The following is a 24536-nucleotide window of genomic DNA, read 5'->3' on the forward strand; positions in this document are numbered from 1 at the left end:
CGTCATGCAAGAACACTTGAGGTCGTACTGTCAAACTCTTGCCTGGTGTGACGTCATGCAAGAACACTTGAGGTCGTACTGTCAAACTTTTGCCTGGTGTGACGTCATGCAAGAACACTTGAGGTCGTACTGTCAAACTCTTGCCTGGTGTGACGTCATGCAAGAACACTTGAGGTCGTACTTTCAAACTTTTGCCTGGTGTGACGTCATGCAAGAACACTTGAGGTCGTACTGTCAAACTTTTGCCTGGTGTGACGTCATGCAAGAACACTTGAGGTCGTACTGTCAAACTCTTGCCTGGTGTGACGTCATGCAAGAACACTTGAGGTCGTACTGTCAAACTTTTGCCTGGTGTGACGTCATGCAAGAACACTTGAGGTCGTACTGTCAAACTTTTGCCTGGTGTGACGTCATGCAAGAACACTTGAGGTCGTACTGTCAAACTCTTGCCTGGTGTGACGTCATGCAAGAACACTTGAGGTCGTACTGTCAAACTTTTGCCTGGTGTGACGTCATGCAAGAACACTTGAGGTCGTACTGTCAAACTTTTGCCTGGTGTGACGTCATGCAAGAACACTTGAGGTCGTACTGTCAAACTCTTGCCTGGTGTGACGTCATGCAAGAACACTTGAGGTCGTACTGTCAAACTCTTGCCTGGTGTGACGTCATGCAAGAACACTTGAGGTCGTACTGTCAAACTTTTGCCTGGTGTGACGTCATGCAAGAACACTGGAGGTCATACTGTCAAACTCTTGCCTGGTGTGACGTCATGCAAGAACACTTGAGGTCGTACTGTCAAACTCTTGCCTGGTGTGACGTCATGCAAGAACACTTGAGGTCGTACTTTCAAACGCGCACGACGTCATTCTAGCATGCCTGCCTTACTGGATGTCTTATCTTCTAGATTCCTCGTCACATAAGGCAAATTAGTACGTCACGTCAGGAAAATTTTACGGAAACTGCCGAAGATTTTGTTTTCGAGGACTGTTCTCAGGTGAAATAGTAGTATTCATCGTAAACATTTTTGAAACGTCCTATTAGTTTTGTTCCTTACGGTACCCTGTGTTTTATTTCCTGGTTTCACTTAGGACTAAAGTAGCACTTTATACCCAAATCTTGCTGCTCCTGGGGGCTTGGTCGGCTATGCTTGGCGGCCATTTGCAGCCCAGCATTTGTTGAGGACCACCTTTCATCCACCAATGTGGTGTGCCATTTCTGTGTGTCATACTTGTCAGTAACTTGCCTGACAGCGGTGGTTTTCCCAGTTTACTCCACTCGAGTAGCGAACAGTTGTGGTTATTGGTACATCTATCAAGTGAAAAATTTCATATGTATGGTGTTTAACAACTTTCAAGAATTGCGAACATGCACCATTGGAGAAACACTTGGATGTCAGCATTTTTAACCAGGAAACACCTATTTAGGATTTGGGATTTCTATTGCATAATCGAGACGTTTTTACCTATCAGCACTGATGCTTATGCGTGGTGATCGGACAGGGTCTTGTGACTTCGAAAACCACATCAAGTCCAGGCTAATCATCTGGCTGTTCAGATTGCCCATTAAAGCAAGCAACAGGTTTAGGACCTACGACACCGTCGTGTTCACTGGCTACATTGTCAACAAAGTGAAACCTGGGAGGGTCACCCGGTGACATATCAATTGCTACAAGACCTGTTAATGTTTGTGCCTTTGGTGGAGTAAATGGAGTAAACTTCACAATTTCATGAACAGATGGGTTACAGGTCTTCTAGGTATGAGCAGCAACTGGAGTTCACAATTAGCAAAGCCTTCAGGGATGAATTTCCTAGATAGGTGAATGCCATACGTGAACACTTCACTTGAACAGAAAGGATGGAAACTAGGCTATTATCGTGACAGAGAAACTGAACAAACTTGACTAAGAATGACAAACAAAAATGACTAAGTCTGATTCTGACTTTATTTGGAGCTGGTACATGAACAAGGCTCCCAGACAAGGGAGCTACTCCACGATGAAAATTGCTCCGACAAGGGAGTTAATCCTCGTCCTCATCTCCACCACCACCTCCAGAGCTCTTCTTCTGGTTCTTCCTTTTTACCCGACCTGTACAAGCAGTGGGACATAAACTTAAGTCTGGGTTAAGATTTAAACAATAAGTTACACAATGCAATTGCCTTGCACAATCTTGTATGGTTTAACCATCAATCATTGTCCATTTGAAGTCCTCCTTTCAGTGATTCTACCATAATGTAGGTGCTGTCACTCTGACTTGACAATTTGTACTTGATGCTGTTAGCTGATCATCTTGGTTATTCCTGAAGACTTGTCATTGCTTAATGAGCAATTTACCTGGCTACTTGACACACTAAACCCTTACATTTCTAGAGCCTGTGAGACAGGTATGTCTGGTAAGACAACCTACCTGGGCGTCCACCCCCGTATGGTGAGCGCAGGGAGAAGTCTATGTGTTTCTGAGAGTCCAGCCGCACAACATAAGAAGGGATGTTCACCACTTGTTTACGAACCCTGTAAAAATAGCAAAGTATAAGTAATCGACACCACATGACCTTTGGAGTACAATCCCTGATGAGAGAAAATGAGTATCAGTATTACAGGTAATGTGTATACTATACTACAAGCCTCTGTAACATACCTGTACTAAAACATATAAATTAGTTTATTGGCTTAAAGCTTATGGGAATTAATTGGGACTGTAACAAGATTAAATAACTACATGTAACACGAGAAGTGAATGAATGAAAAAATGATTGGGGTTTGACACATGAATAAGGAGAAAACTGCTTACAGACAAACCTACCAGGGCAGTCTCCCATCCAAGTTTCACTTCAACAGACGTAGGACATTGTCCAAGTGGCCTATCAAACAACGCGACAGTTTCCCATTTAAGTTTCATTTCAATAGGCGTAGGACAAGGTCCAAGTGGCCTATCAGACAACTGGACAGTTTCCCATTTAAGTTTCATTTCAACAGGCGTAGGACAAGGTCCAAGTGGCCTATCAGACAACGCGACGGTTTCCCACTTTAGTTTCATTTCAATAGGCGTAGGACAAGGTCCAAGTGGCCTACTAGATAACTGGACATAGGATGCTTGTCCTAGTGGCCTGAGTCATGGGTTAAGGCGTAACAACACACTGCCAAGACATAGTTGGATGCTGAGTGCCTCATGTCAGTGAGGAACATGAAGTATCATGGTCACGGGGTTACGAGCGAACTTGTGGGGTATACCTGATGTGGCGTTGTCGAATGAGCACACGGGCATGGTGAATACTCTTAGCAAGCCCTAGCTTGAACACCTGGGTCTGAAGACGTCGCTCCAGGAAATCTTCTAACCGCAACCCCAACACATAATCCAGCTTCATCTTTCCCTCATCCAGCACACCGATGCGGACCAAACGACGAAGGAGGGCATTACCTACAACGGGTTACAGTTCCCGATAATACCGTGTACAGTCACAATGCTATCAGATAATACAGTAAGCAGGCACAATGCTATCCGATAATACAGTAAGCAGGCACAATGCTATCAGGTAATACAGTGTACAGTCACAATGCTATCAGATAATACAGTGTACAGTCACAATGCTATCAAGTAAAACAGTGTACAGTCACAATGCTATCAGATAATACAGTGTGCAGTCACCATGCTATCCGATAATACAGTAAGCAGGCACACTGCTATCAGGTAATACAGTGTACAGTCACAATGCTATCAGATAATACAGTGTACAGTCACAATGCTATCCGATAATACAGTGTGCAGACAATGCTATCAGGTAATACAGTGTGCAGTCACAATGCTATCAGATAATACAGTGTACAGTCACAATGCTATCAGGTAATGCAGTGTACAGTCACAATGCTATCAGATAATACAGTGTACAGTCACAATGCTATCAGATAATACAGTGTACAGTCACAATGCTATCAGATAATACAGTGTACAGTTACAATGCTAATACACAATCCCATGGCAACCTATGAGACAGTGAAAGCCTTTGATTATGCGAGTTGACGAAATATTAAATCTACAGAAGATCTACAAATTGTAACAAAGCCACAAGTCTTAGCTTTTCAACATATGTTGTCCAGTTGTTGCAAAGATTTCCAGAATGTCAATGTAGCATCTCCTTGCATAAACCTTCACCTTTTCTGTCTTTAAATCAATATTAACTATTCTTCATTTGGAGAGGAGTTTGCTGAATAATCAATGTTCATACCTTCAAATAACCTCTTTGGGTCTTTCTCGTCAAGCGTCAGCAGCTCCCTGGCAGCTGTTCGGATTTTGGCCAGCGTGTATCTCACCCGCCACACCTCCCGCTTATTTCGCAACCCGAATTCACCAATCAATTTTAACTCCTGGTCCAACCGTTCCTTCTCAAAGGGACGGCGAGGAGTGCTGAAGGTTTTACCACAAACCAATGGTACCCGCGGCATTTTGCTGCTTCACTGGCTGTCAACAAAACAAAACCAAACCAAAACAACTTAAATCCTTTAACAGGTAATTTTGAAAACCAAAATTTCAAAGATTACAAGAATGACAGACTTAATGCTCCTGTAGACTACGTCATGACAACAAAACTTCAGAATGTGTTACCATGGCTCACAGTTCTCTTCCTAGTAACTTAAAGTCAATAGCATTTGAAACTGGGTCATAATTTCCTGAAGAGACAAATATATAAAGAAGCATGGCAGTGTTTCCGATCTTTGATCATTTACTTACACTGCTCACCAGTTATCAGTGTTTCTTTTCACTTCTATTTATGGTGCTGTTGCACTTGATTTATTTGATTGGTGTTTTACGCCATACTCAAGAAAATTTCACTTATATGACGGCGGCCAGCATTATGGTGGGAGGGAACCGGGCTGAAACCCACTGATACACTTGAAAGCACAAACATGAGGTACAGTAGGAAGCATTATATGTATGTCATGGAAATTCCTTAGACTGTGAAGTCAGACATTGTGTACCAGTAAAAAGGTTTCATTATTTTCTTACTTCAAATTTTAGAGATCAGTGTTCGTAAAAAATTATGTGTACATGTAGTTTCAGAAGACAGGTCCCATGTGCATGTAAAGTTTTTCCTCCTTAAATTCCAACCCTTTCCAGGAAAGGGGGATTAGAAAAGTTGCTATTGGGTTTGGGACTTTTACAGTTCAGGTTGCTGTAACATGGCCAGTTTTTCACAATGAGCACCTGTGAAGGGACTAACTGACTAACAAAAGGATCAACTCAGTCTGTACATCTGCCTTTGATTATGAGGTTAACATCAAGATAACCGTTCATTGGTTTGATTTCACTTCATCTGATTGTTGTTTTAAGTTGATTTACACCATCTTTCACTTGTGATGAACCCGGGTCTGGATTAGTCACGTCTGGTCAGAACAACTAAACAATGGGCATCTGACAAGAGGGCTAACAACACACCATCGTGAACTTTACTACTGCTCAAGTGATTGTACACCAGCTCGAAAGATGTGGTCGCATGTCCACAATTTTGTGCAACAATTTCATATGAGCTACATAGTGTTTAGCCCATCTGAATGGACTTGGGTGTGCCATTTCATTTTAAAATACTCAGACATTCATCGTACCACGGCATACTAAGTCCATTTAGATGGATAATAATAATTCTGCCTATTATGAACAGTATATCCCTCTATGAAAAGTGTAAGTAGTAAAATCCACACATGCGCAGCTGTACTACTTCAACAAGCCACGTGCTCCATAGGTGTCGCGTAGATAACTGTGAAGTTTAACAGACTTTACAAGTTTCAAATACAGCAGAGATCACTGCTGTTTACAAACATTACGCCCCCCCCCCCGCCAATAACACTTTCTGCCATTAGAAATCTCGAAACCAAATATTTTTGTAGAGCTAAGTAGAAACACACCCAACTGTAGTGGCAACACCGCATGGAAAAGACCGAAAGTAGTTACAGCAATTATAATATGAAAGTATGTATCTTTCCGCTTAATACTCAGGGTCAACGTCGGGATCTGTAGTATCTTGACAAGTCAGACAATTCATATCAGAGTGTACTATCATTTTGCTAAAGCTTTATATGACCAAATACGTAAATTTGCACGCATGAAACATCGTTTTGTATGCTGTTATTATTCTCAAAGCGGAAGAACATGAGTGATCCGTTTTCTTTCACAGCGCCCTCTGTTAGTGAGAAATATTTTTATGGCTACTGTGAAGCGATACTAAGATTTGTTAACAAACATGGCTAACAACATACATAAAGACGAAGACTGCACAAAAGCACGTGTGGTTTAACAGATAATAAAGTCAACCGGGCAATTTCATATTTCGTATCAAAAACATTAAATAACACTCAACGCTTATCTCCCCTTGTGGTTTACGAAACAATGCTTGCCGAGCAAATTGTCTTTGTTATAGTTGTTTTCATAAACTAAATTACTCACTGGGGATATTAGGATGTCGTGTGTTATTTCTCCTGTCTTGTCAACGTAAAAACTTTTTATTCATCAATACTTTTTTGGCCGTGTTTTCGAATTACAAACTCCATAGAGGTCAAGGTCGATCGGTTATTCGCGCCAGTTTTGCTTCAATTGTAAGAAGGAGATGGCGAGGAGGTGGCAAAATTTCACGCACGTTTTTTGTCAAAGTGTATCAGTGTTATGGAGTGAGGCCCACTGAAGACGGGGACAACCCATGAATCATGACATGGGCGTAGTAAGGCAAGTAGTCACTGCGGTGAATAGGAAAGATATAAATGCAAATCTGTCGTATCAATTTCGGATGCCTGTTTTTCATTGTTCGTTAGACCAGGAGACAATGCAAATGGCTGCAGTGTAACACAAACATATTATTATTGATAACTGCATACAGCACAGCAAGTCAACCGCACTGTATATGTAGTAATATTAGTCCGACAGAGGAACCCTGCAAATTATCCGTTATAGCCCAGTGTGGTTTTCCATCATTTGGCAAACTTCTGGTCCGCAGGCAACACAAACCCGGCCACTGATCAGTACTTGAATCATTTATAGATGTACATTTATTCGCCTATGTGTGATCATTGTTAGACAGTGATATCTGCTACGACTCACTCGTCAGTAACACGCGGATGAGTTTAGAATTTTCTTGGACGTTATTTGTGAACTCACCTGATTAGCTGTAGGAACTAAGTGCTTCCGTATGTGACACATCTGTTGTCCACAGGTATCAGTACTAATGTAAGTGTGTAGATATGTTCATAGAGTATAGGCTAGTTGGGAAATGTTTGATTATTGGTCCCTTCGGTGTATTTTACATGTATATGATCTTAATAGGGGAGTGACAGCACCTTCTTGCTAGATACAGAAATTTGACTTCCATCAGTTTCTTGTTAAAGAAAGACATAATGATTTAAGGGTCTGAATATTAACGCTTGTTATCAATGTTAGTAAAATACCAATAATTAATATTTTATGGCTATGCTGAAGAACCCAACAACATCATTCTCTGAAACAGATTTTCTTAAAATTTAACTTTGGGATTGTTTTTAAGACTTTACAATACTGTGGTTATAAAACAACCAACATAGCCTGGAACTGAATCGAGTTATAGTGGATGATAGTTTGATGTACATAGGGAAAATGCAAAGTCTCTTTTACTTGATTCCTGCATGGAACATGTGACAGCCTTTTGAAATGGCTGGTAACTCCCCCATTCTTTTCAACATTAGTTGCTTAATGGATAGATTTATGGTTTTAGTAATAAAAATATGACCAGAAAGCAAATCCAGGAAGACAATATGTTGCTGTTAATCCAATGGACCTGGTAAAGCGCTGATTTCATGATGTCAGCAAGCCTGTATTACATGTAAGCTCAGTATTTTGTAAATATCGTCACCTTGTTCCAAAGAAACAAATGGCACACTTTACTTTAATGTGGATTATGTCTTTGGGGTCCAAGGTAGCTTATTGTAATGAATGTATGCTGATGTACCTGAAAGAAAAGTACACCTGTTTGCTTTAAACACAGTGGAGAGATTATCTGAAGATAGTCCCTTTGTAAGGATTTCCTCGTTGGAGGGGGGAGTTGAAAGGGAATGACATGGCCAGATTGAGAGAGGTCTGAGTGCTAGCTGGTGTGTATCTAGTGAGGGTGGGGTAATCCTAACTTAGAGTGTGAAGACCCTTGGGGGCCAGGGGGCTTGGGTTTGGGTGACATCACCCAGCCCATAAAACACTGCAGGGGTCCATCAGTGAATTCAGCATATCCTCCTTCAATTAGGCTCTGCTATTAAGGAAAAAGTTGTCATTCAGCTTCGACTGGTGTTTGAATGTTAAAACACACATACCACCTGCAGTCCTTGTGCTGGCTTATAAGGAACAGAGTTCTGCCAGACCTCATTAGTGTGTCTCAGGTCACCTGAACATCATGATCATTCAGGGACAGGTATGTACATACGTGATTACTTGCTTTCCATACTGTATGTAAAGCATGCCTGGAAACTATTGGATTTTCTTCACCTTTGCCTTGTCTTCTGCAGACCCTGATGGCACACCTTTTCTGGAGACATGTTGGGTGTCGCGATGGACTCGCTTCTGGACACAGCACAAGTAAGTGTGGGAGATGTCCCACATATTTACCAGTCATCATTTGCCTTGGAAATAATTTATTTTTTCATGAACATGAAAGTATATTTAACCTCTTTTTTAATTTATATATTGCATATCACTGGGAAAAATAATTTAAGTACTATTTGATAGCTTGGAATTTTTATACATCTTTTGTGTCAGTGGCCTGAAAGCAGTTGTTCATAGCCATGCTTCCTACTAAAAGTAGAGTTACAAATGCATCAGTGAAACATTGCTTTTCAACCATGACATCACAGGCTCCATATTTTAACATTGTTTGGTGATCTTCGTGGATTTTGACACTATTATTGTTGCTGCGACTTTCTGAAGCCTGTTATAAGGACAGGTATCGGAGCTAACCTGCTTGTTCTGGTTACAGCTACTGGAACGACCAACATTAGAAGAAGTAACAGTTCCTCAGAGAAGTATTACAGACTTTTTCCAATCTCCAACAAAACCGGTGGCAGTTAGCAAACCTTCAACTTTATTAGGGTACTTCACAGGTAAGGATGGGTCACCATCTGTTTCATCCCAGAACAGTGCAGGGAATGAAATTGATGGTAAACCTCAGTCGAAGAAGCGTAAACGGAACAGTGTGGAGGACTTAAACAGCTCTCTTAATGACTTTGACTCATCGGTGCGGAGTAAAAGCTCTGAAACTACACGTAAAAAAGTTAAATCAAGTGATAGTGCTAAGAGAAAGTCTCAAAAAGTTGTTGGAGTGCGTAAAGCTGTTTCTCATCCGATAGGAACATCCGACACTTGTGGTAGCCCATATGGTAAAGAGAACGAAGTAAGGTTATGCGCAGGAAACTATGCAGAGACAGTAGTAGGTGAGGTGACAGCAGTATCAGAACCCAGGAACAAACTGTCTGTGAGCAGGAGAAAACAGGCTACCGGGCAGGCCAAGGGGCAGAGAGGTCACAGTAGTGGTCTTTCGTGCGATTCTCGTCTCTCACAGGCTACAGATCCTTCACCAGCTGAATCAGCAGATGAAACAACCACTATCATAGATATACATACACCAAAAGTAAAACATCAGGAAAAATGTGAACAAAAGTCAGAACTTGACCGTGTACAGGCAGAATCCAAACAATTAGATAAAGTTTCAAAGACTGAGCAAACCCTACTGAAGGGGGGCAGGGATGGGAACTTGACTGTGGAAGTGTCTTATGAGGATTTCCTGAGGAGTGAGGGTATACAGTTCTCGGAGCGTAGTCCTTCAGACAATGATCACTTTGACGAAGAGCAGCCACCTCAACTAACAGTTCCGAAGTGTCACAAAGTTTTGGACTATTTCAAAAAGACAACAAACCAGGACAGTAGAACAACTCGTATGAGAACACTTAGTGCACCAAACGGCGAAGATCACATAGTGACTAAGGCTGATGTCCATTTTGAACCTTCTCCACCTCATGCTAGCACAACTCCTGTGAACAAACATACATGTGATAGTTATGATCTTCAGACATCAAATATACTTTTGTCCCATGAAGAATGTGATATGGACATTTTTGAAATAAGTTCTGAAATTATTGAAGTATCCCCTTTTAAACCTGCCGACAAAGTGTCTGACAGAGAGAAGAGCACTGTTTGTGGCACTTCCACAGTATTTTTGGACAGTGGTGAAGTTAAACCTGGGAAGCCTGGCGTGTTTACTGTAGACAAAACCAGAAAGCCTGAACTAACCCAGAGCCTTGTACAGAAAACCACACAAGCGACACTGTGCTTCACAAAGAAAGGCTTAGGGATGAACAAGCTGGTAAATGTTGTACAAGAATCTTCTGTTACTGTGATACAGTCTGAAAAAGAATGCACAGAGTCCATGTCAGTGACTAGGACGCACAAGAAGGTGATTACTAATACCAGAAACCCAAATCAAGACTCCCAGCAACCAAAACGTGGCAAAAAATCAGCAGAAAGTAGTGCTACTGTAGAACGTGGCGAGGACAGACAAACTGCTGATGTGTTAACTGTACCATCTAGACGATCACCGAGAACAAAACATCTACCTGAGCTTGCACAACCAGAGTCGCGTAAGGCTGAGAAGAGGAGGAAGAAAACATTACGAGGGCGATACAGGGTCGCCCAACTCCAGCCTGGCTGTGACAACAGAAGTCCCATCCGAATTCGTCTGAAAAGGTAATGTTATTGACAGGATATGATATTCATTTAAAATAAATGTAAATTTTTGTAAACTTATCCACATGAAATCTGATAGGCTATAATGGCTGCAATCTTCGCTACAGGTGCTCCAGAAGCAGTGGGGATGAGGAATCCATTGCTGTTACAGCCAGGATGGAGAAAACCTCTGTAAGTCAACACACCAGCTACATACTTTTTTTATTTTGTTTCCAACTAAAATGACATATTTAAATGTTCAGATTTGTGGTTTTATGGTATCTTATAATGCATGTTTCAGGTGAAGACCAAAGCACAAAAACTGGTGGAGAAGGCTAAAAAAAAACAAAAATTGTCCCTGGAAAAGACGAGGAAAGCAGATCTGATTGTAACCTCCAAATATCCGAAAGGCAAGCAATCACCGGGAAAAAGCAAGAAGACATCATCCACCCGGTTTCTGTGTAAAAACACCAGGAAAGCAAAAACAGCCAATGTGACCCCATCTAAAAATACCAGAAAACCAAAAGCAGCCAGTGAGTCTCCAGTGGAAACTCCTAAGAAAGCTAAGACAAGTAAGATTCTGTTCTATTGTGATTGTTTGGCTATAAAATTGAGCAAACCATTTTTCTCCCGCTTGAAAAGAAATACTCATGATGTGTGATTTATCGCTCTTTGCTTGCAGAAAAAGCAGTGAAGCTGGCGCCAATTTTTACCAAGAAACAGCCTGTGTTTACAGAAGTAACACCAAAAACTGCACTAGACCCAGAAATAGTTCGGCAGAGGCAGGAATTCCTGAAAAGCAGTCTCCCAGAAAACTTGAAGAGACGTAATGTTGCTACAGTTCCTGTCTCTTGTCTGCAACATCCCCCCATCCCACGTTGCTCCCATGTGCAACAAGCACCTGCTGGCCAGGACAGAGAGGGGGTGAATGTATGGGATCTGCCTACAGTGGACATAAAGCTGAGAGATAAACATGCTGGTGTACCCGACCTTAATGACAGTGATAAGATGTGCTGTTTGACTCGGTCATCAGTTAAGTGGCAACCACTCTGTATTCCCAAGGTTTGTCTTCTACAAGTCTAATCAGTATTAGGATTAAGGGATAAGTATTAGGATTAAGGGATACGTGAAACGATTTGTTTTATTTCTTATTGTGCAGATTATCATGTGTAATAGTACAAATAAATTTTTCAGCTATCACTTAGGGGCATGAAAATGGCTTCAAAATAATGTTTTTGATGCCCGAGCTGTCAGTCTGAAAATCAAGTAGCTTCCAGCGGTGACGTCGACTATGATCCCTGATCAAAGAGAACTCTTGGGAGGGGGAGGGGGTACTCTGAACAGGACTGGCCGAATGAGGAGGGGGATGTTGGGAACAGGCCGATTGAGGTGGGGGGGTGTGTTGGGGCGCAGAGGGGGCGCTAAACTTGCCAGAAGAAGCCATGCAGTATCTGTGTACATATCACCTTGCTGACACTGTAGCAACACGGATCACCTGGCTTGGGGCACTTTGGTGGTGTTCACAGAGTTCCGTGCAAGATCAGCGATGACGTAATTTCTGGTTTTGTCTTGTGGCCTACAGTATCCATATTATTGATAAGCAGTTGTGTCTAATGAGTGAAAATGTTGTGTTCTGTTAATAAGGAGTTTGTCTTCCCAAGGTAAATGTCCTTTTATTTGTCAGGATTTCTGCCAACATGAAGACCTCCATGAAAAAGTTGTGGACGTACTGCTGAAGGAAATTCAGAGGAACAATCCAAATTTCCCTGTCCAGCGTTTGTACAAATGCTACCAAACAAGGAAAGAAGAATATGCAAATAAAGGTGAGAAAAGGTATACCTGGATAGTACGGTGTAGACCTATCTTATAGGTATGTTGATGTCTAGGTGTAGCCATGTATAGACATCAGAGAATAATCTCACCAGAACATGATGAATACCTGGTTGGAGCTGGTTGGTGGCTCTGACCAAGTGGTTGTGGTCTGTAGTAAGTCATCATATCACAGCCTGCTTGGATCAGAACCAGCAGACCACTGAACATCCAATTAGAAATGTGGACATTAGATCTCGTCGTGGATGCCACAGTTGCTACTCGCAGTGGTTGTTGATGCCGCATTTGCTACTTGCAGTGGTTGTTGCACCACAGCCTGCTTGGATCAGCACCACCAACCACAGACACAGGTAGGAACTGTGAAGCAAAGTTCTGTTTGTCACACTGGCTAAGCGGCTGTGACAGCGTATCACTCAGTATTATACCACAGCCTGCTTCGATCAGACCCACCAGCCACAGACACAAGACAGAAACTGAACCAAAGCTCTGTATGTCACAACTGCCACACTGGCTAAGTGGCTGTGATAGTGTATCACCTAGTATCATATCACAGCCTGCTTAGATCAGTATCGCAACTTGTCAGAGCACATTCACGTTGTACCACATATCCGGGACAATGCACATGTTGTATCAGCTCCAACTGCCTGTGCATATGTACTGCTGGTTGGGTGACTGTGATTTGTGGTGATGAATCATATCACAGCCTGCTTAGATCAGCAGTAAGTCTGCTAATGACCTGCTCAGTGCTGACACCTGACCGCTTTCCTTGCCCCTGCTGTTGCTGCTTTCTGTTGGCACCCAGACTGTCCTGGTTTGTGCTGACCAAGTGACTGGGATTTGTAGCTTTGAACCATATCACAGCCTGCTTGGATCAGCATGAATAAAGGCATTTTTAGGGGGCATGCGGTACCTTTGAAGCCACCCGAGGATATAGAGCACATCATTTCAGTGCAGTACATGATGTTCCTGTCTCAACTTTCTAGGACTTCATTTTGAGAGTTTTGCATCCCTGACTAAGTGGTTGTGATTTGTTGATTGGCTCATATCACAGCCTGCTTGGATCAGAACTGCTCCTCATAAAACTCAACAGTGATGGCCATCAAGCTGAAGTGGACATGAAGTTATACCTGTATTGCTTTGTTGGTGGTGTGTGATAGTTAGCAGCTTGAGGTCTTATCACGAACTTGTGCTCACAGCTAGGCATTGAGGTATTAGAGTGCGCAGATTTTAGGGGTTGTTGCTTTGATATTTAACATCTGCGGAGTCGTTATGGACTCCTTAGTGATCGATGTAGTGCTGACTGGGTGGTGGTGGTGTGTGATGCCTGATGTCATATCACAGCTGCTTGGATCAGCACAACATATCACAATAGTCTACAGGTGTATTGGCTGTGTATTGTGAACCCTGACCATATCACAGCTGCTTGGATCAGCACAACATGTCACAATAGTCTACAGGTGTATTGGCTGTGTATTGTGAACCCTGACCATATCACAGCGGCTTGGATCAGCCCAACATGTCACAATATTCTACAGGTGCGTTTCGGAAGTGTGCTGTTACTGGTACATTGTCAGATGTGCAAAATGATAGCTAACACTGACCAGGTCTCTGTGGTGTACGATTTCTGATATCATATCACAGCTGCTTGGATCAGCATGTCAAAGTAATATACAGGTGTGCCGTGAGGAAAGTTGAAGGAGTGAGAGCTTCTGTGGAGTGTAAGGTGTGGTTAGGAAGTGTGCTGTAAATGCAATGTCAGATGTCCTTCAGTGCTATATGATAGGTAACACTGACCAAGTCGCTGTGTATTGTGAACTCTGACCATATCACAGCTGCTTGGATCAGCATGACATGTCAAAGTAATCTGCAGGTGTGCTGTGAGGAGAGTACAAGGACTGTACAGAGCTTTTGTTGAGTGTAAGGTGTGGTTAGGAAGTGTGCTGTGAATGCAATGTCAGATGTCCTTCAGTACTATATGATAGGTAACACTGACCAAGTCACTGTGTATTGTGAACTCCAACCATATCACAGCTGCTTGGATCAGCATGACATGTCAAAATAATCTACAGGTGTGCCGTGAGGAATGTTGAAGGACTGTACAGAGCTTTTGTTGAGTGTAAGGTGTGGTTAGGAAGTGTGCTGTGAATGCAATGTCAGATGTCCTTCAGTACTATATGATAGGTAACACTGACCAAGTCGCTGTGTATTGTGAACTCCGACCATATCACAGCTGCTTGGATCAGCATGGCATGTCAAAGTAATCTGCAGGTGTGCTGTGAGGAGAGTACAAGGACGGTACAGAGCTTTTGTTGAGTGTAAGGTGTGGTTAGGAAGTGTGCTGTGAATGCAATGTCAGATGTCCTTCAGTACTATATGATAGGTAACACTGACCAAGTCGCTGTGTATTGTGAACTCCGACCATATCACAGCTGCTTGGATCAGCATGGCATGTCAAAGTAATCTGCAGGTGTGCTGTGAGGAGAGTACAAGGACTGTACAGAGCTTTTGTTGAGTGTAAGGTGTGGTTAGGGAGTGTGCTGTGAATGCAATGTCAGATGTCCTTCAGTACTATATGATAGGTAACACTGACCAAGTCGCTGTGTATTGTGAACTCCGACCATATCACAGCTGCTTGGATCAGCATGGCATGTCAAAATAATCTACAGGTGTGCCGTGAGGAATGTTGAAGGACTGTACAGAGCTTTTGTTGAGTGTAAGGTGTGGTTAGGAAGTGTGCTGTGAATGCAATGTCAGATGTCCTTCAGTACTATATGATAGGTAACACTGACCAAGTCGCTGTGTATTGTGAACTCCGACCATATCACAGCTGCTTGGATCAGCATGGCATGTCAAAGTAATCTGCAGGTGTGCTGTGAGGAGAGTACAAGGACGGTACAGAGCTTTTGTTGAGTGTAAGGTGTGGTTAGGAAGTGTGCTGTGAATGCAATGTCAGATGTCCTTCAGTACTATATGATAGGTAACACTGACCAAGTCGCTGTGTATTGTGAACTCCGACCATATCACAGCTGCTTGGATCAGCATGGCATGTCAAAGTAATCTGCAGGTGTGCTGTGAGGAGAGTACAAGGACTGTACAGAGCTTTTGTTGAGTGTAAGGTGTGGTTAGGGAGTGTGCTGTGAATGCAATGTCAGATGTCCTTCAGTACTATATGATAGGTAACACTGACCAAGTCGCTGTGTATTGTGAACTCCGACCATATCACAGCTGCTTGGATCAGCATGGCATGTCAAAATAATCTACAGGTGTGCCGTGAGGAATGTTGAAGGACTGTACAGAGCTTTTGTTGAGTGTAAGGTGTGGTTAGGAAGTGTGCTGTGAATGCAATGTCAGATGTCCTTCAGTACTATATGATAGGTAGCACTGACCAAGTCGCTGTGTATTGTGAACTCTGACCACATCACAGCTGCTTAGATCAGCATGACGCGTCTGAATGATCTACAGGCGTGTGTGGAAAGTGCGGTGTGACTGAGTCCAGTGTACTTAATGTGATAGGTATCACTAACCAAGTTGTGGTGTGTGATCTCACCTATCACAGCTGCGTGGATGAGCAGGACATGTCAGACTAGTGTACAGGTCTGCCATGAGGAGTGTTCATAAAACTGGTACATTTCCAGAGGGATGAAGTGTACTAGAGTACTGGGTGATAGGTGATGCTGGCCAAGCCACTGTGGTCTGTTATCTTGTATCATATCACAGCTGCTTGGATCAGCAGAGCATATCACAACAATCTACACGTGCTGTCGGGTGTGTTTGGGGAGTGGGCTGTGACTGGTACCTTGTCAGATGTCTTTCAGTGATTATAGTTGACAACACTGGTTTGGTACTTATATTCATATCACAGCTGCTATCATCTGCATAACCAGTCACGATAATCTACAGGTGTGTTTTGACTGGTACTTTGTTAGACGAACGTAATATGACAGGTAATACTGACCAAGTCACTGTGGTGTGTGATATCTGATATCATATCACAGCTGCTTGGATCAGCATGGCATGTCGCAATAATCAACAGGTGTACCGCAGTATTCAACAGGTGTGCCAGGAGAAATGTTTGGAAAGTTTGCTGTGAGTGGTAGACTTGAGGACTTTGGTAGTAGGTGATGGTGACACTGACTAAGTGGCCGTGGTCTGTTATCTTCGATCATATCACAGCTGCTTGGATCAGTATTACATCTCTAACTTCACTTCAGATCACTTCAGTCCGGAAAGTCTAGGAAACCTGTATTTGACCCTTCGACGACAAGTACTGTCTGGAATTTGGCCATGTGATTGAGATTTGTGGTTGTTGTCGTATCACAATCTGCTTGGATCAACATCATAACTGGTCATATATTCAACAGTCATTTCTTTGCACAGAATGGCAAACTTGAGCAACTGTATTTATCCCTATTATAAGTCAAACTGCCTTGCTACAAGATATATATACAACTTGGGTGTGTTGATTTCACATTTGACTGTTGTCTTCAACAATGTTTTGTCTGCCCACAGGTTTGCTCACGAAAGTGACATCCACGGAAGTGGGTTGCCAACAGCCCAGCACTAATACGCCAGTAGCTAGCCAGGATAAGGTTTCTCCTCAGAAAGAGGATGAACGGAACGGCAAGCACAAGGGCAGGGCCTGCAGACGATTGATGACCATAGATGGTATGGTCAGTGCCCCAGTTACCAGTAGGCAGAGGTCAAATAGGCTGAGACGAAACAGGAAGTCTAAGGACCAGTCAGAGGACCCCCCAGTGGAGCCCCCAGTGCCAGCTGAGGTTAGGGGTGGGGAACATGTTTGTGTACCTGTGGCATCATCTCTTCACCATCAGGCCAGTCAGTCGCTGACTTCACAGCAGCAGAAAGACACAGGTACGCTGGCTGATACTGACTAAAGGCAGAACATTTCAAGCTCTCTCACTCGTCTAGCTGTAAACCCACCTGCCATCGTGTTTAAGGTAATTGACTGTCAGTAGCTAGGTACTAAATTGGTTTGGATAGGAAATTTGTAGATCCCCCTGCTGTCACTGTTATGTGGGTCTTCAGTGAAGGAAAGCAGTCAAGCACTCTGTGGCTCAAACAACTGCCATGATGTGATGTGTGAGGTTAAACTGGCTTGACATGAGGAAGAAAAGCAATGATTTTGAAGATGATATGGTTCATTGTATTGGTCAAGATTGCAGAATAAAGTGAGGTGAGTTTTCAGGGAAATATTTGTTTTGTATTGGGTGACAGGAAGAGAACAGCTGTGGACAGAGAAGTACCAACCCTCCCAGAGTCTCGAGATGATTGGCAACAGTGCAAACCTCAAGAGACTCAAGTCCTGGTTACAACAATGGAAACACCGTACGGATAAGGAGGCCAGGAGACTGGAGAAACTGCTGCGAAAACAGAGGAAGACGCTGGCTAAGGCCATGGAACCAGGTTAGCAGTCGACACATGTAGTTATCCCCCTGTTTAAATCCTGTGAAATCAAAAGCAAACACACATGTCCTATCACCATTTCACTGACTTTTGTAAATGGACACAGTGTAGAATACATTATTACGTTCTCATCATCATGAGTGCATCACTGAACAAGGACATGAGACAGGCTTGTAATCACTTGTAGTAACATATGACAGATTTGTCTTCATCAACAAAGAGAAATACACAATTTCAGGAATTGTAAAGCTGCTATATTAGCTATAACTCGTATAAGTTCTGACTAAGTCATTTGACTTGGATTTTTCAGAGAGCAGCAACGATTGGTGGACAGACGATGATAGTGACTTTGCCGACACTAAGACTGACAGGGATTGGCTGGAGGCTGAGGAGGATGCCCTGTGTAACACAATGCTAATTTCAGGGCCCATTGGCATCGGTAAAACAAGTGCTGTGTATGCGCTAGCCCAGGAATTAGGCTATCAGGTAATATTGGCTGTATATCTGGCAACATTGGCTGTATGTGCGTTAGAATAAAGTTGTTTGAACTGCACTCGCAAAGATGAGAACAGGCTTTAAATGAATTAGTTATTTATATCTGAGAGCTTATGGTTGTGTACTGACCCCATCTAGTCAAATTGTAACAGCCTAATGTGTGGGTGTTTTTTTTTTTTGTATTACAAGTGTGGGTAGAGTAATATTTTATGTTGACTCTTTGAAACCTTGTATTTTCCTCAAGCGGTGAGATACGTTGACACCCTGAAACCTAGTTTTTTCCTTTAATGGTGAGATACGTTGGTGCCCTGAAACCTTGTATTTTCCTTTAGTGGTGAGATACGTTAGTGCCCTGAAACCGTGTATTTTCTTCTAGTGATATAGATGATATACTTTGTAGTAAGGAAACATTCAAGTAATGTGCGATGCTTTCTGCTAATATTGACAGGTGTTTGAAGTGAACTCGACGTCGTCCCGGGCTGGTAAGAAGATATTGGGCAAGCTTCAGGAGGCCACACAGTCCCACCAGGTGGCCAAACAGAGCACGGACAAGGCACTGGTTGGATCCTCCACTCCAGGGAAAACACCGCACACAGGTGGGAAACTAGTTTGCTATCATGTGTAATGGCCTTTCTCTAAATGCTCCCATGGCCTAGGGGCCACTTGTGCACACTAACGCGGCACAATGACACTGGAGCCTCTCACCAATGCAGGTCCTGAGAGTTCAAGTCCACTGGCTGGTACAGTATTAAACCTCAGTTAAATAAATCCATCCAAATTCTCCCCATTTCTTTATACGGTCAGGTGATGAGGAAACTCGTGCATGTTAATGTTTTAGGTAACTAGATTTAGTGAAGCAGGTACCCTGTTTTGATCAGGTACATGGGAGAGAGAGAGAAAATAGAAGTAGCATTAGAAATCAGACAAATTTCAAAATCTTGCCTAACCTGTGCCATGGTAATTTTGAATTTGTTTATAAAGTTAGTTTGTGGGAAATATTTCTGAGACCATTAAGCACTGATTTATTTTCTGTCCCATCCACCGGGACAGAAAATAAATCAGTGCTTAAGTGCAGAATGTTTGTTACAAGTTCACATGACCTCTTCTTCAGGCTCCCACATTACAGCCAGTCCTTTAAAAGCTGCCAAGATGCCCGCAGCTTTCACAAACCTCTTCAGGAAAACCAAACCTAAACCAGCTGATGTACAAGAGGTTATCACTATAGATGGTAGTGATAAGAAAAAGCCGAGTAAAGCTGTGGAATCAAAGAGAAAACGCTTTCGTGTTACGGAGGAGAAAGGTATGTTTAGGTTTGTGGGGTGGAACACATGTTGTTGGATAAACAGAAAGCATAGACAGAATGTTACCTTCAGCATGTGATAACATCCATCATTCAGACAGTCAAAATGTAAATGTTAGCTTTCTTTTAGTGTGGTAAATTTTGCGGTAAATTTACAATGATAATCTACAATTCTACTAGAATTGTACGGAAACCTGTAGGAGCCTGATGATGAAATAGTCCACTAATCAAATAAATAAAAGGCAGATGGAAAGTGGATAATCTCTTTCTCAGCAGGTCTCCAGTCTCCAAAGAAGATGGCTGTAGGAAGGACGTTGAATTTCCCAAGTGTGGCTGCTGGTGACAGCAGCAGCAGCAGCTCTTCCATGGCCACAAAGGCTCTCAACCTGTCGAGTACCTCCCTCATTCTTTTTGATGAGGTAAGCACAATTCTTGCTATTGTAGTGTATTGTTTACCCACCCCCAACACACACTTCACAGTTTACCCACCCCCAACACACACTTCACATCAAAAGAAAAAACATACATTGGAATGAATAGAATATTTCACAAAGTCACCAACCTTAATCCTTAGGCCATGTTTCAGTCAAGAGCAAGTCTGATCTTTTTGGACAATCTGTATTCCATACAGAAGTTTGTTTGCTTCAGTTTTTTTTTCTGCCAGAGCCATGTGGCTCTAGTTGACCTGTATACTCATGGCCAAGTTGGATCTCTCACAGAAGGCTGACATGTTCCAGCTCAGCAGTATGAAATGCACACTTTCAGAGAATTGTTATTACAGATCCAACATGACAACAGGTCTTGTCATTAGGTGATGTACCACTAGGCAACAGTAAGTCAGTTCAGGCCAGACACAGCAGCTCGGGTCATCCATCATCATTCCATCAAATTTTTTTTTTTTTTTTCACACATTTTGACATGATTGTTTACTGTAGTTCACGGCTATAAATACCAAACATGTCAAATTTACTCATAATTAGCTATAAAACGTGAAAAAAAAAAGAGGTGTATTTCGCTTTATTGTTGTGTTTGTTCTTCATTTTATCCAAAAAAATCCTGTATTTTGTGTCCCTGTAAAGACTAATAACGGTAAAAACAAAGTGGCATGCAGCATGTCGTTTGAATCGGTGCATTTTGGGGAGTCTCATAGAAATGACGTCGTTTCCCGTCTGATTCCGGGAAGGAAATGAAAAACAAAAGGGGGATTCCGAACCAAAAATGTCCTAATAAGGAATATAATGTATGCAAGAATGCAAAACATCACAATCCTGGCATTTGATTGGATAGCACAGCAACTGAACCGTGAAACACAGCTGCAGTGGCTGTACCCTGTAAAGGTTGGCTTCTCCTGGGTGTTAGTTACTTGACCTGTAGGTTGATGTGTTCACCAGCTGTATCCTGTACAGGCTGACTTATCCTGGGTGTTACTTACCTGACCTGTAGGTTGATGTGTTCACCAGCTGTATCCTGTACAGGCTGACTTATCCTGGGTGTTATTTACCTGACCTGTAGGTTGACGTCGTGTTTGAGGAAGACAAAGGGTTTTGGGCAGCCATCCAGAGTTTCATGAACACAACCAAACGTCCCATCATCCTGACAACATCAGACAGCAGGTTCAGTCACAAATTTGAGGGCAGATTTGATCACCTGGTCTTCAAGAAGCCTCCATATGTAAGTGTGGATTTGCAGTGCAATTTGAGGACAGTATTGATATTGCATTAATGATTATCAAAGTTTTACATCCTGGCAGAGATACAAGATAAAGGTAATAATATACAAATTTTATTTTGAGCATGCTTTGGACATTAAACTTCGGTATTAATCCGTGGTAGTTGTCAGTCTGTAAAATTTCTGAAATGGGGAGCAAATATTGATGTACATTTGTACATGTAAATCTTTCAGGTTTGCTTGGAAAAGCCAAACAAATAATGCTGTTTTAGCATTTTAAATGTTCATTCCTCTGTTGGTACAGCTTAACACAGTGACCTGCCTTCAGCTGCTGTGTTTGGTGGAGAACGTCAGGACTGAGTTCTCAGACATTCTCAACCTTGTTGAGTTTTATAGAGGAGATCTGAGGAGGTGTGTTCAGGCATTACAGTACTGGGTGGAGTCAGGGGGAGGCATCGTCCAGGAGGCTCAGCCCGTGCTCTCCTCTGTGTCTGCTGGTGGTCAGTTACTGCTAGAGGATGAACTGTCACAGTGCCCAGACGGGCAGGTGGGCACAGACACCCCGGTGAAGGGGAGGGACGGAACACGAGGACAGAGTCAGTCTGGAGACGATAGCCGGCTGGAGGATAGCTCTGACCGCTGCGCCCTGGTGGCCATAGGGGGTGTGGTTAGTCGTCTTCGGGTGGTGCAGGACGACTCCTCTGTGGATAGCTTCCAGTCCACCCCACGTAAGAAGCCTTTGCAGACTGTACCTGAAGTTGATCTGATGGATGAGAATGCTATGTTTCCCAGTTATGATGACCTGTCCAGTTTGCCCGATGACTTGCCCCCAGTACACAGACTGTGCGTGGAGTCCTTGGTGGGAGCGTCTGCATACTCGCACCGTGACATCACTGACCTATTCACCGGCGAGCTGGGGTACTGCGCGACCAGTGTGGGCAGACTTCTCCAGGAGGCAGACATTGACTTACGGTTCAGTAACCTTGAACTCCTACTGCCCCTGTCTGTGTCCCTGGTGGATTCTGGATGCTGGCCAGTCAGATCTAGAGCCAGTGAAGACTGCACAATTTTCCAGTCTGACCTGGCTCCAGATCCCAGTGCTAGTGATTCATCAGACAGCGAGTGGATATTTGATAAGCAGAAAACCAGAGAGGAACGCACAGCTCCTGAACAGCCACCAGTATGGGAAGACCTGCGATCCAAATTAATCACAGACATGTCGGAGGAGCAGAGAAACTGTTTAGGTTCATCAGTGGAGTCCTTGTCAAACTTTTACGAGTTCGGGTCATTCACAGATGTGTTCAGAACACAGACTGCATTCTCCCCCTCAACCTGTCGTCACAGCGACCTGCCAGACTGGGGCAGGGCGTCTGTTCACTCAGGGTTGACGGATGAGCCTCGGGTAGGGGATGGTCGGGACACGTCAGCTGTATCATTGTCGTCGGAGATGGCTGCAGAGCTGAGGGTGCGTAGTCTGAAGCAGTGCTATGACGCCCTGGACACGGTTAACCAGACCTGCCAGAGTCTGGGAGAGAGCGAGTCTCTAGAAGAACAACTGAGTGTGCCTGTCCTGAAGGGATATCATCAGTTGAGGTTGTCCGAGGATTTGCCAGTCAGGTAAATATCAAGGGAGGGCAGGTGATGTCTACCATGATACATGTACTACAACTCCTACGCTTTACAGATGGTGTTCATATGCACTTTTGATATTGTCTCTGTAGCTGCTAACCTGTTTGTCCTTTAGATTGGCATGTAGCCATATGTTATGTGGCAAATGTTATACAGGTCTCTGGATAATGTGTATGTTTTATGTTGTAGCTAGTTGTCTGGCTGACATGTATGGTTTATGCTGTAGCTACACTGTACCTGTCTGGCTGATGTATGGTTTATGTTGTAGCTAGGTGTCTGGCTGATGGGTATGGTTTATGTTGTAGCTAGGTGTCTGGCTGACATGTATGGTTTATGTTGTAGCTACACTCTAGTTGTCTAGCTGATGTGTATGGTTTATGTTGTAGCAAGGTGTCTGCCTGATGTGTATGGTTTATGTTGTAACTAGATGTTTGGCTGACGTATGGTTTGTGTTGTAGCTGTGTGGCTGACAGGTATGGTTAAAGTTGTATACCGATCTCATTTTTTATGGCATACGTTTGTATACAGGTCTTTGGCAATGTCGTCGAGAAGAAAGGCCATGGAGAACCTGGTGTCTTGTCTTCCACTTCACATCTGGAGCCAGACTAGGAGTGTTAGTCTGGATTACACGCCAGTTCTGCGTTCTATCTGTGCTGCTGAGCAAGTCAGACACGTGTCCAAAATCAAGAGAAGGTAATCCTCCATCCACACACACACACACACAGAGGTATTGAGGGAGTAACACACATTCCACCTATTACAATGGAACTATTCTTCAATCTATTTCTGCAATCACAATGCTATAACAATAAAAGCAGGTTTTATCAAATTCCTACATGCACAGTCTGGTCCACAAAAAGAATGTGGCTTACTCTGGGGTCACTGTGGACTTAGCCTTGGCTTCCATCAGTGGCCAGACTGACTATCGTTCTCTTGTAAAACATGCATGTTTACTTGCTCACAAAGGCAGGAACGAACAATGTAAGGAATCTGCTGCATTTTGACTTAGGTCTGGAGAAGTCATGGTGGAGACATTTTTTTATTCTGATAGTCGTGCATTGAAAAGGCAGGGAATATCCAGTCAAAGTTGACGGTTAAGTGCTTGAGAGCTTTTTACGTTTTGTCAAGAACGTGTTGAAAACCCTGTTGCACTGTGAAGGACACGGCTGAATATGGTTTCCAGGGTTTAACGTTGACATTCAAATACTTGTACAATTTATGTTTGTCTTTCACAGATTTCTGCACTACTTAGATGGAATTTCTCTGCCGATCAAAGAGTTCACAATGAATGTATTGGGGACCAGCCTTAGATAATTGGATGAGAATTTCTTCCAATGCTGGGACGTAGGCAGGAGGCAGGGCCTGGACCAACCATTATTCCAAGCGTCTGTTCAGTTGTTCAGTTCATTGTGCTACAGCCTATGGCATGTTGATGTATTTTTATTGACAATTTGAGTGTGTACATTGTGCTT

General features: G+C 43.0%; 2 protein-coding genes across 3 annotated transcripts; one reads left to right on the forward strand and one right to left on the reverse strand.

Annotated features, from left to right (window-relative positions):
• Positions 1–1928: 1928 nt before the first annotated feature.
• Positions 1929–5935, reverse strand: LOC135476783 (small ribosomal subunit protein uS4). Its single transcript, XM_064756916.1, has 5 exons — positions 5897–5935; positions 4222–4454; positions 3230–3416; positions 2406–2509; positions 1929–2086 (listed from the first exon to the last, which is right to left on the reverse strand). The coding sequence occupies exons 2-5, from the start codon at positions 4436–4438 to the stop codon at positions 2019–2021; spliced, it is 576 nt and encodes a 191-aa protein (XP_064612986.1). The 5' UTR covers positions 4439–4454; positions 5897–5935; the 3' UTR covers positions 1929–2018.
• Positions 5936–6427: 492 nt separating this feature from the next.
• Positions 6428–24440, forward strand: LOC135466877 (ATPase family AAA domain-containing protein 5-like). Of its 2 annotated transcripts, none has more exons than XM_064744634.1 (17): positions 6428–6710; positions 8510–8579; positions 8977–10739; positions 10847–10910; positions 11020–11290; positions 11401–11780; positions 12403–12541; positions 17058–17420; positions 17784–17972; positions 18283–18458; positions 18916–19063; positions 19579–19767; positions 20041–20186; positions 21280–21438; positions 21740–23052; positions 23593–23757; positions 24300–24440. In XM_064744634.1, exons 2-17 carry the CDS (start codon positions 8538–8540, stop codon positions 24376–24378), a joined length of 5586 nt encoding a protein of 1861 aa, XP_064600704.1. In that variant the 5' UTR covers positions 6428–6710; positions 8510–8537; the 3' UTR covers positions 24379–24440. The 2 variants fall into 2 exon arrangements, with proteins under 2 accessions (XP_064600704.1, XP_064600712.1); XM_064744642.1 differs by having other exon boundaries at positions 20044–20186.
• Positions 24441–24536: the final 96 nt, after the last annotated feature.

This window comes from Liolophura sinensis, chromosome 1 (assembly GCF_032854445.1).
Source record: "Liolophura sinensis isolate JHLJ2023 chromosome 1, CUHK_Ljap_v2, whole genome shotgun sequence".
NCBI classification, from domain to species: Eukaryota; Metazoa; Mollusca; class Polyplacophora; order Chitonida; family Chitonidae; genus Liolophura; species Liolophura sinensis.

Excerpts from the sequence above, each read along its gene's own strand:
- LOC135476783 (XM_064756916.1), bottom strand. The coding sequence starts at position 4,438 with ATGCCGCGGGTACCATTGGTTTGTGGTAAAACCTTCAGCACTCCTCGC. Across the intron at positions 3,417-4,221 it reads CCCAAAGAGGTTATTTGAAG|GTAATGCCCTCCTTCGTCGT; the intron begins GTATGAACATTG and ends AACCCGTTGTAG. Across the intron at positions 2,510-3,229 it reads ATTCGACAACGCCACATCAG|GGTTCGTAAACAAGTGGTGA; the intron begins GTATACCCCACA and ends CTATTTTTACAG.
- LOC135466877 (XM_064744634.1), top strand. The coding sequence starts at position 8,538 with ATGTTGGGTGTCGCGATGGACTCGCTTCTGGACACAGCACAA. Across the intron at positions 11,781-12,402 it reads AACCACTCTGTATTCCCAAG|GATTTCTGCCAACATGAAGA; the intron begins GTTTGTCTTCTA and ends TTTATTTGTCAG. Across the intron at positions 18,459-18,915 it reads CCCAGGAATTAGGCTATCAG|GTGTTTGAAGTGAACTCGAC; the intron begins GTAATATTGGCT and ends TAATATTGACAG.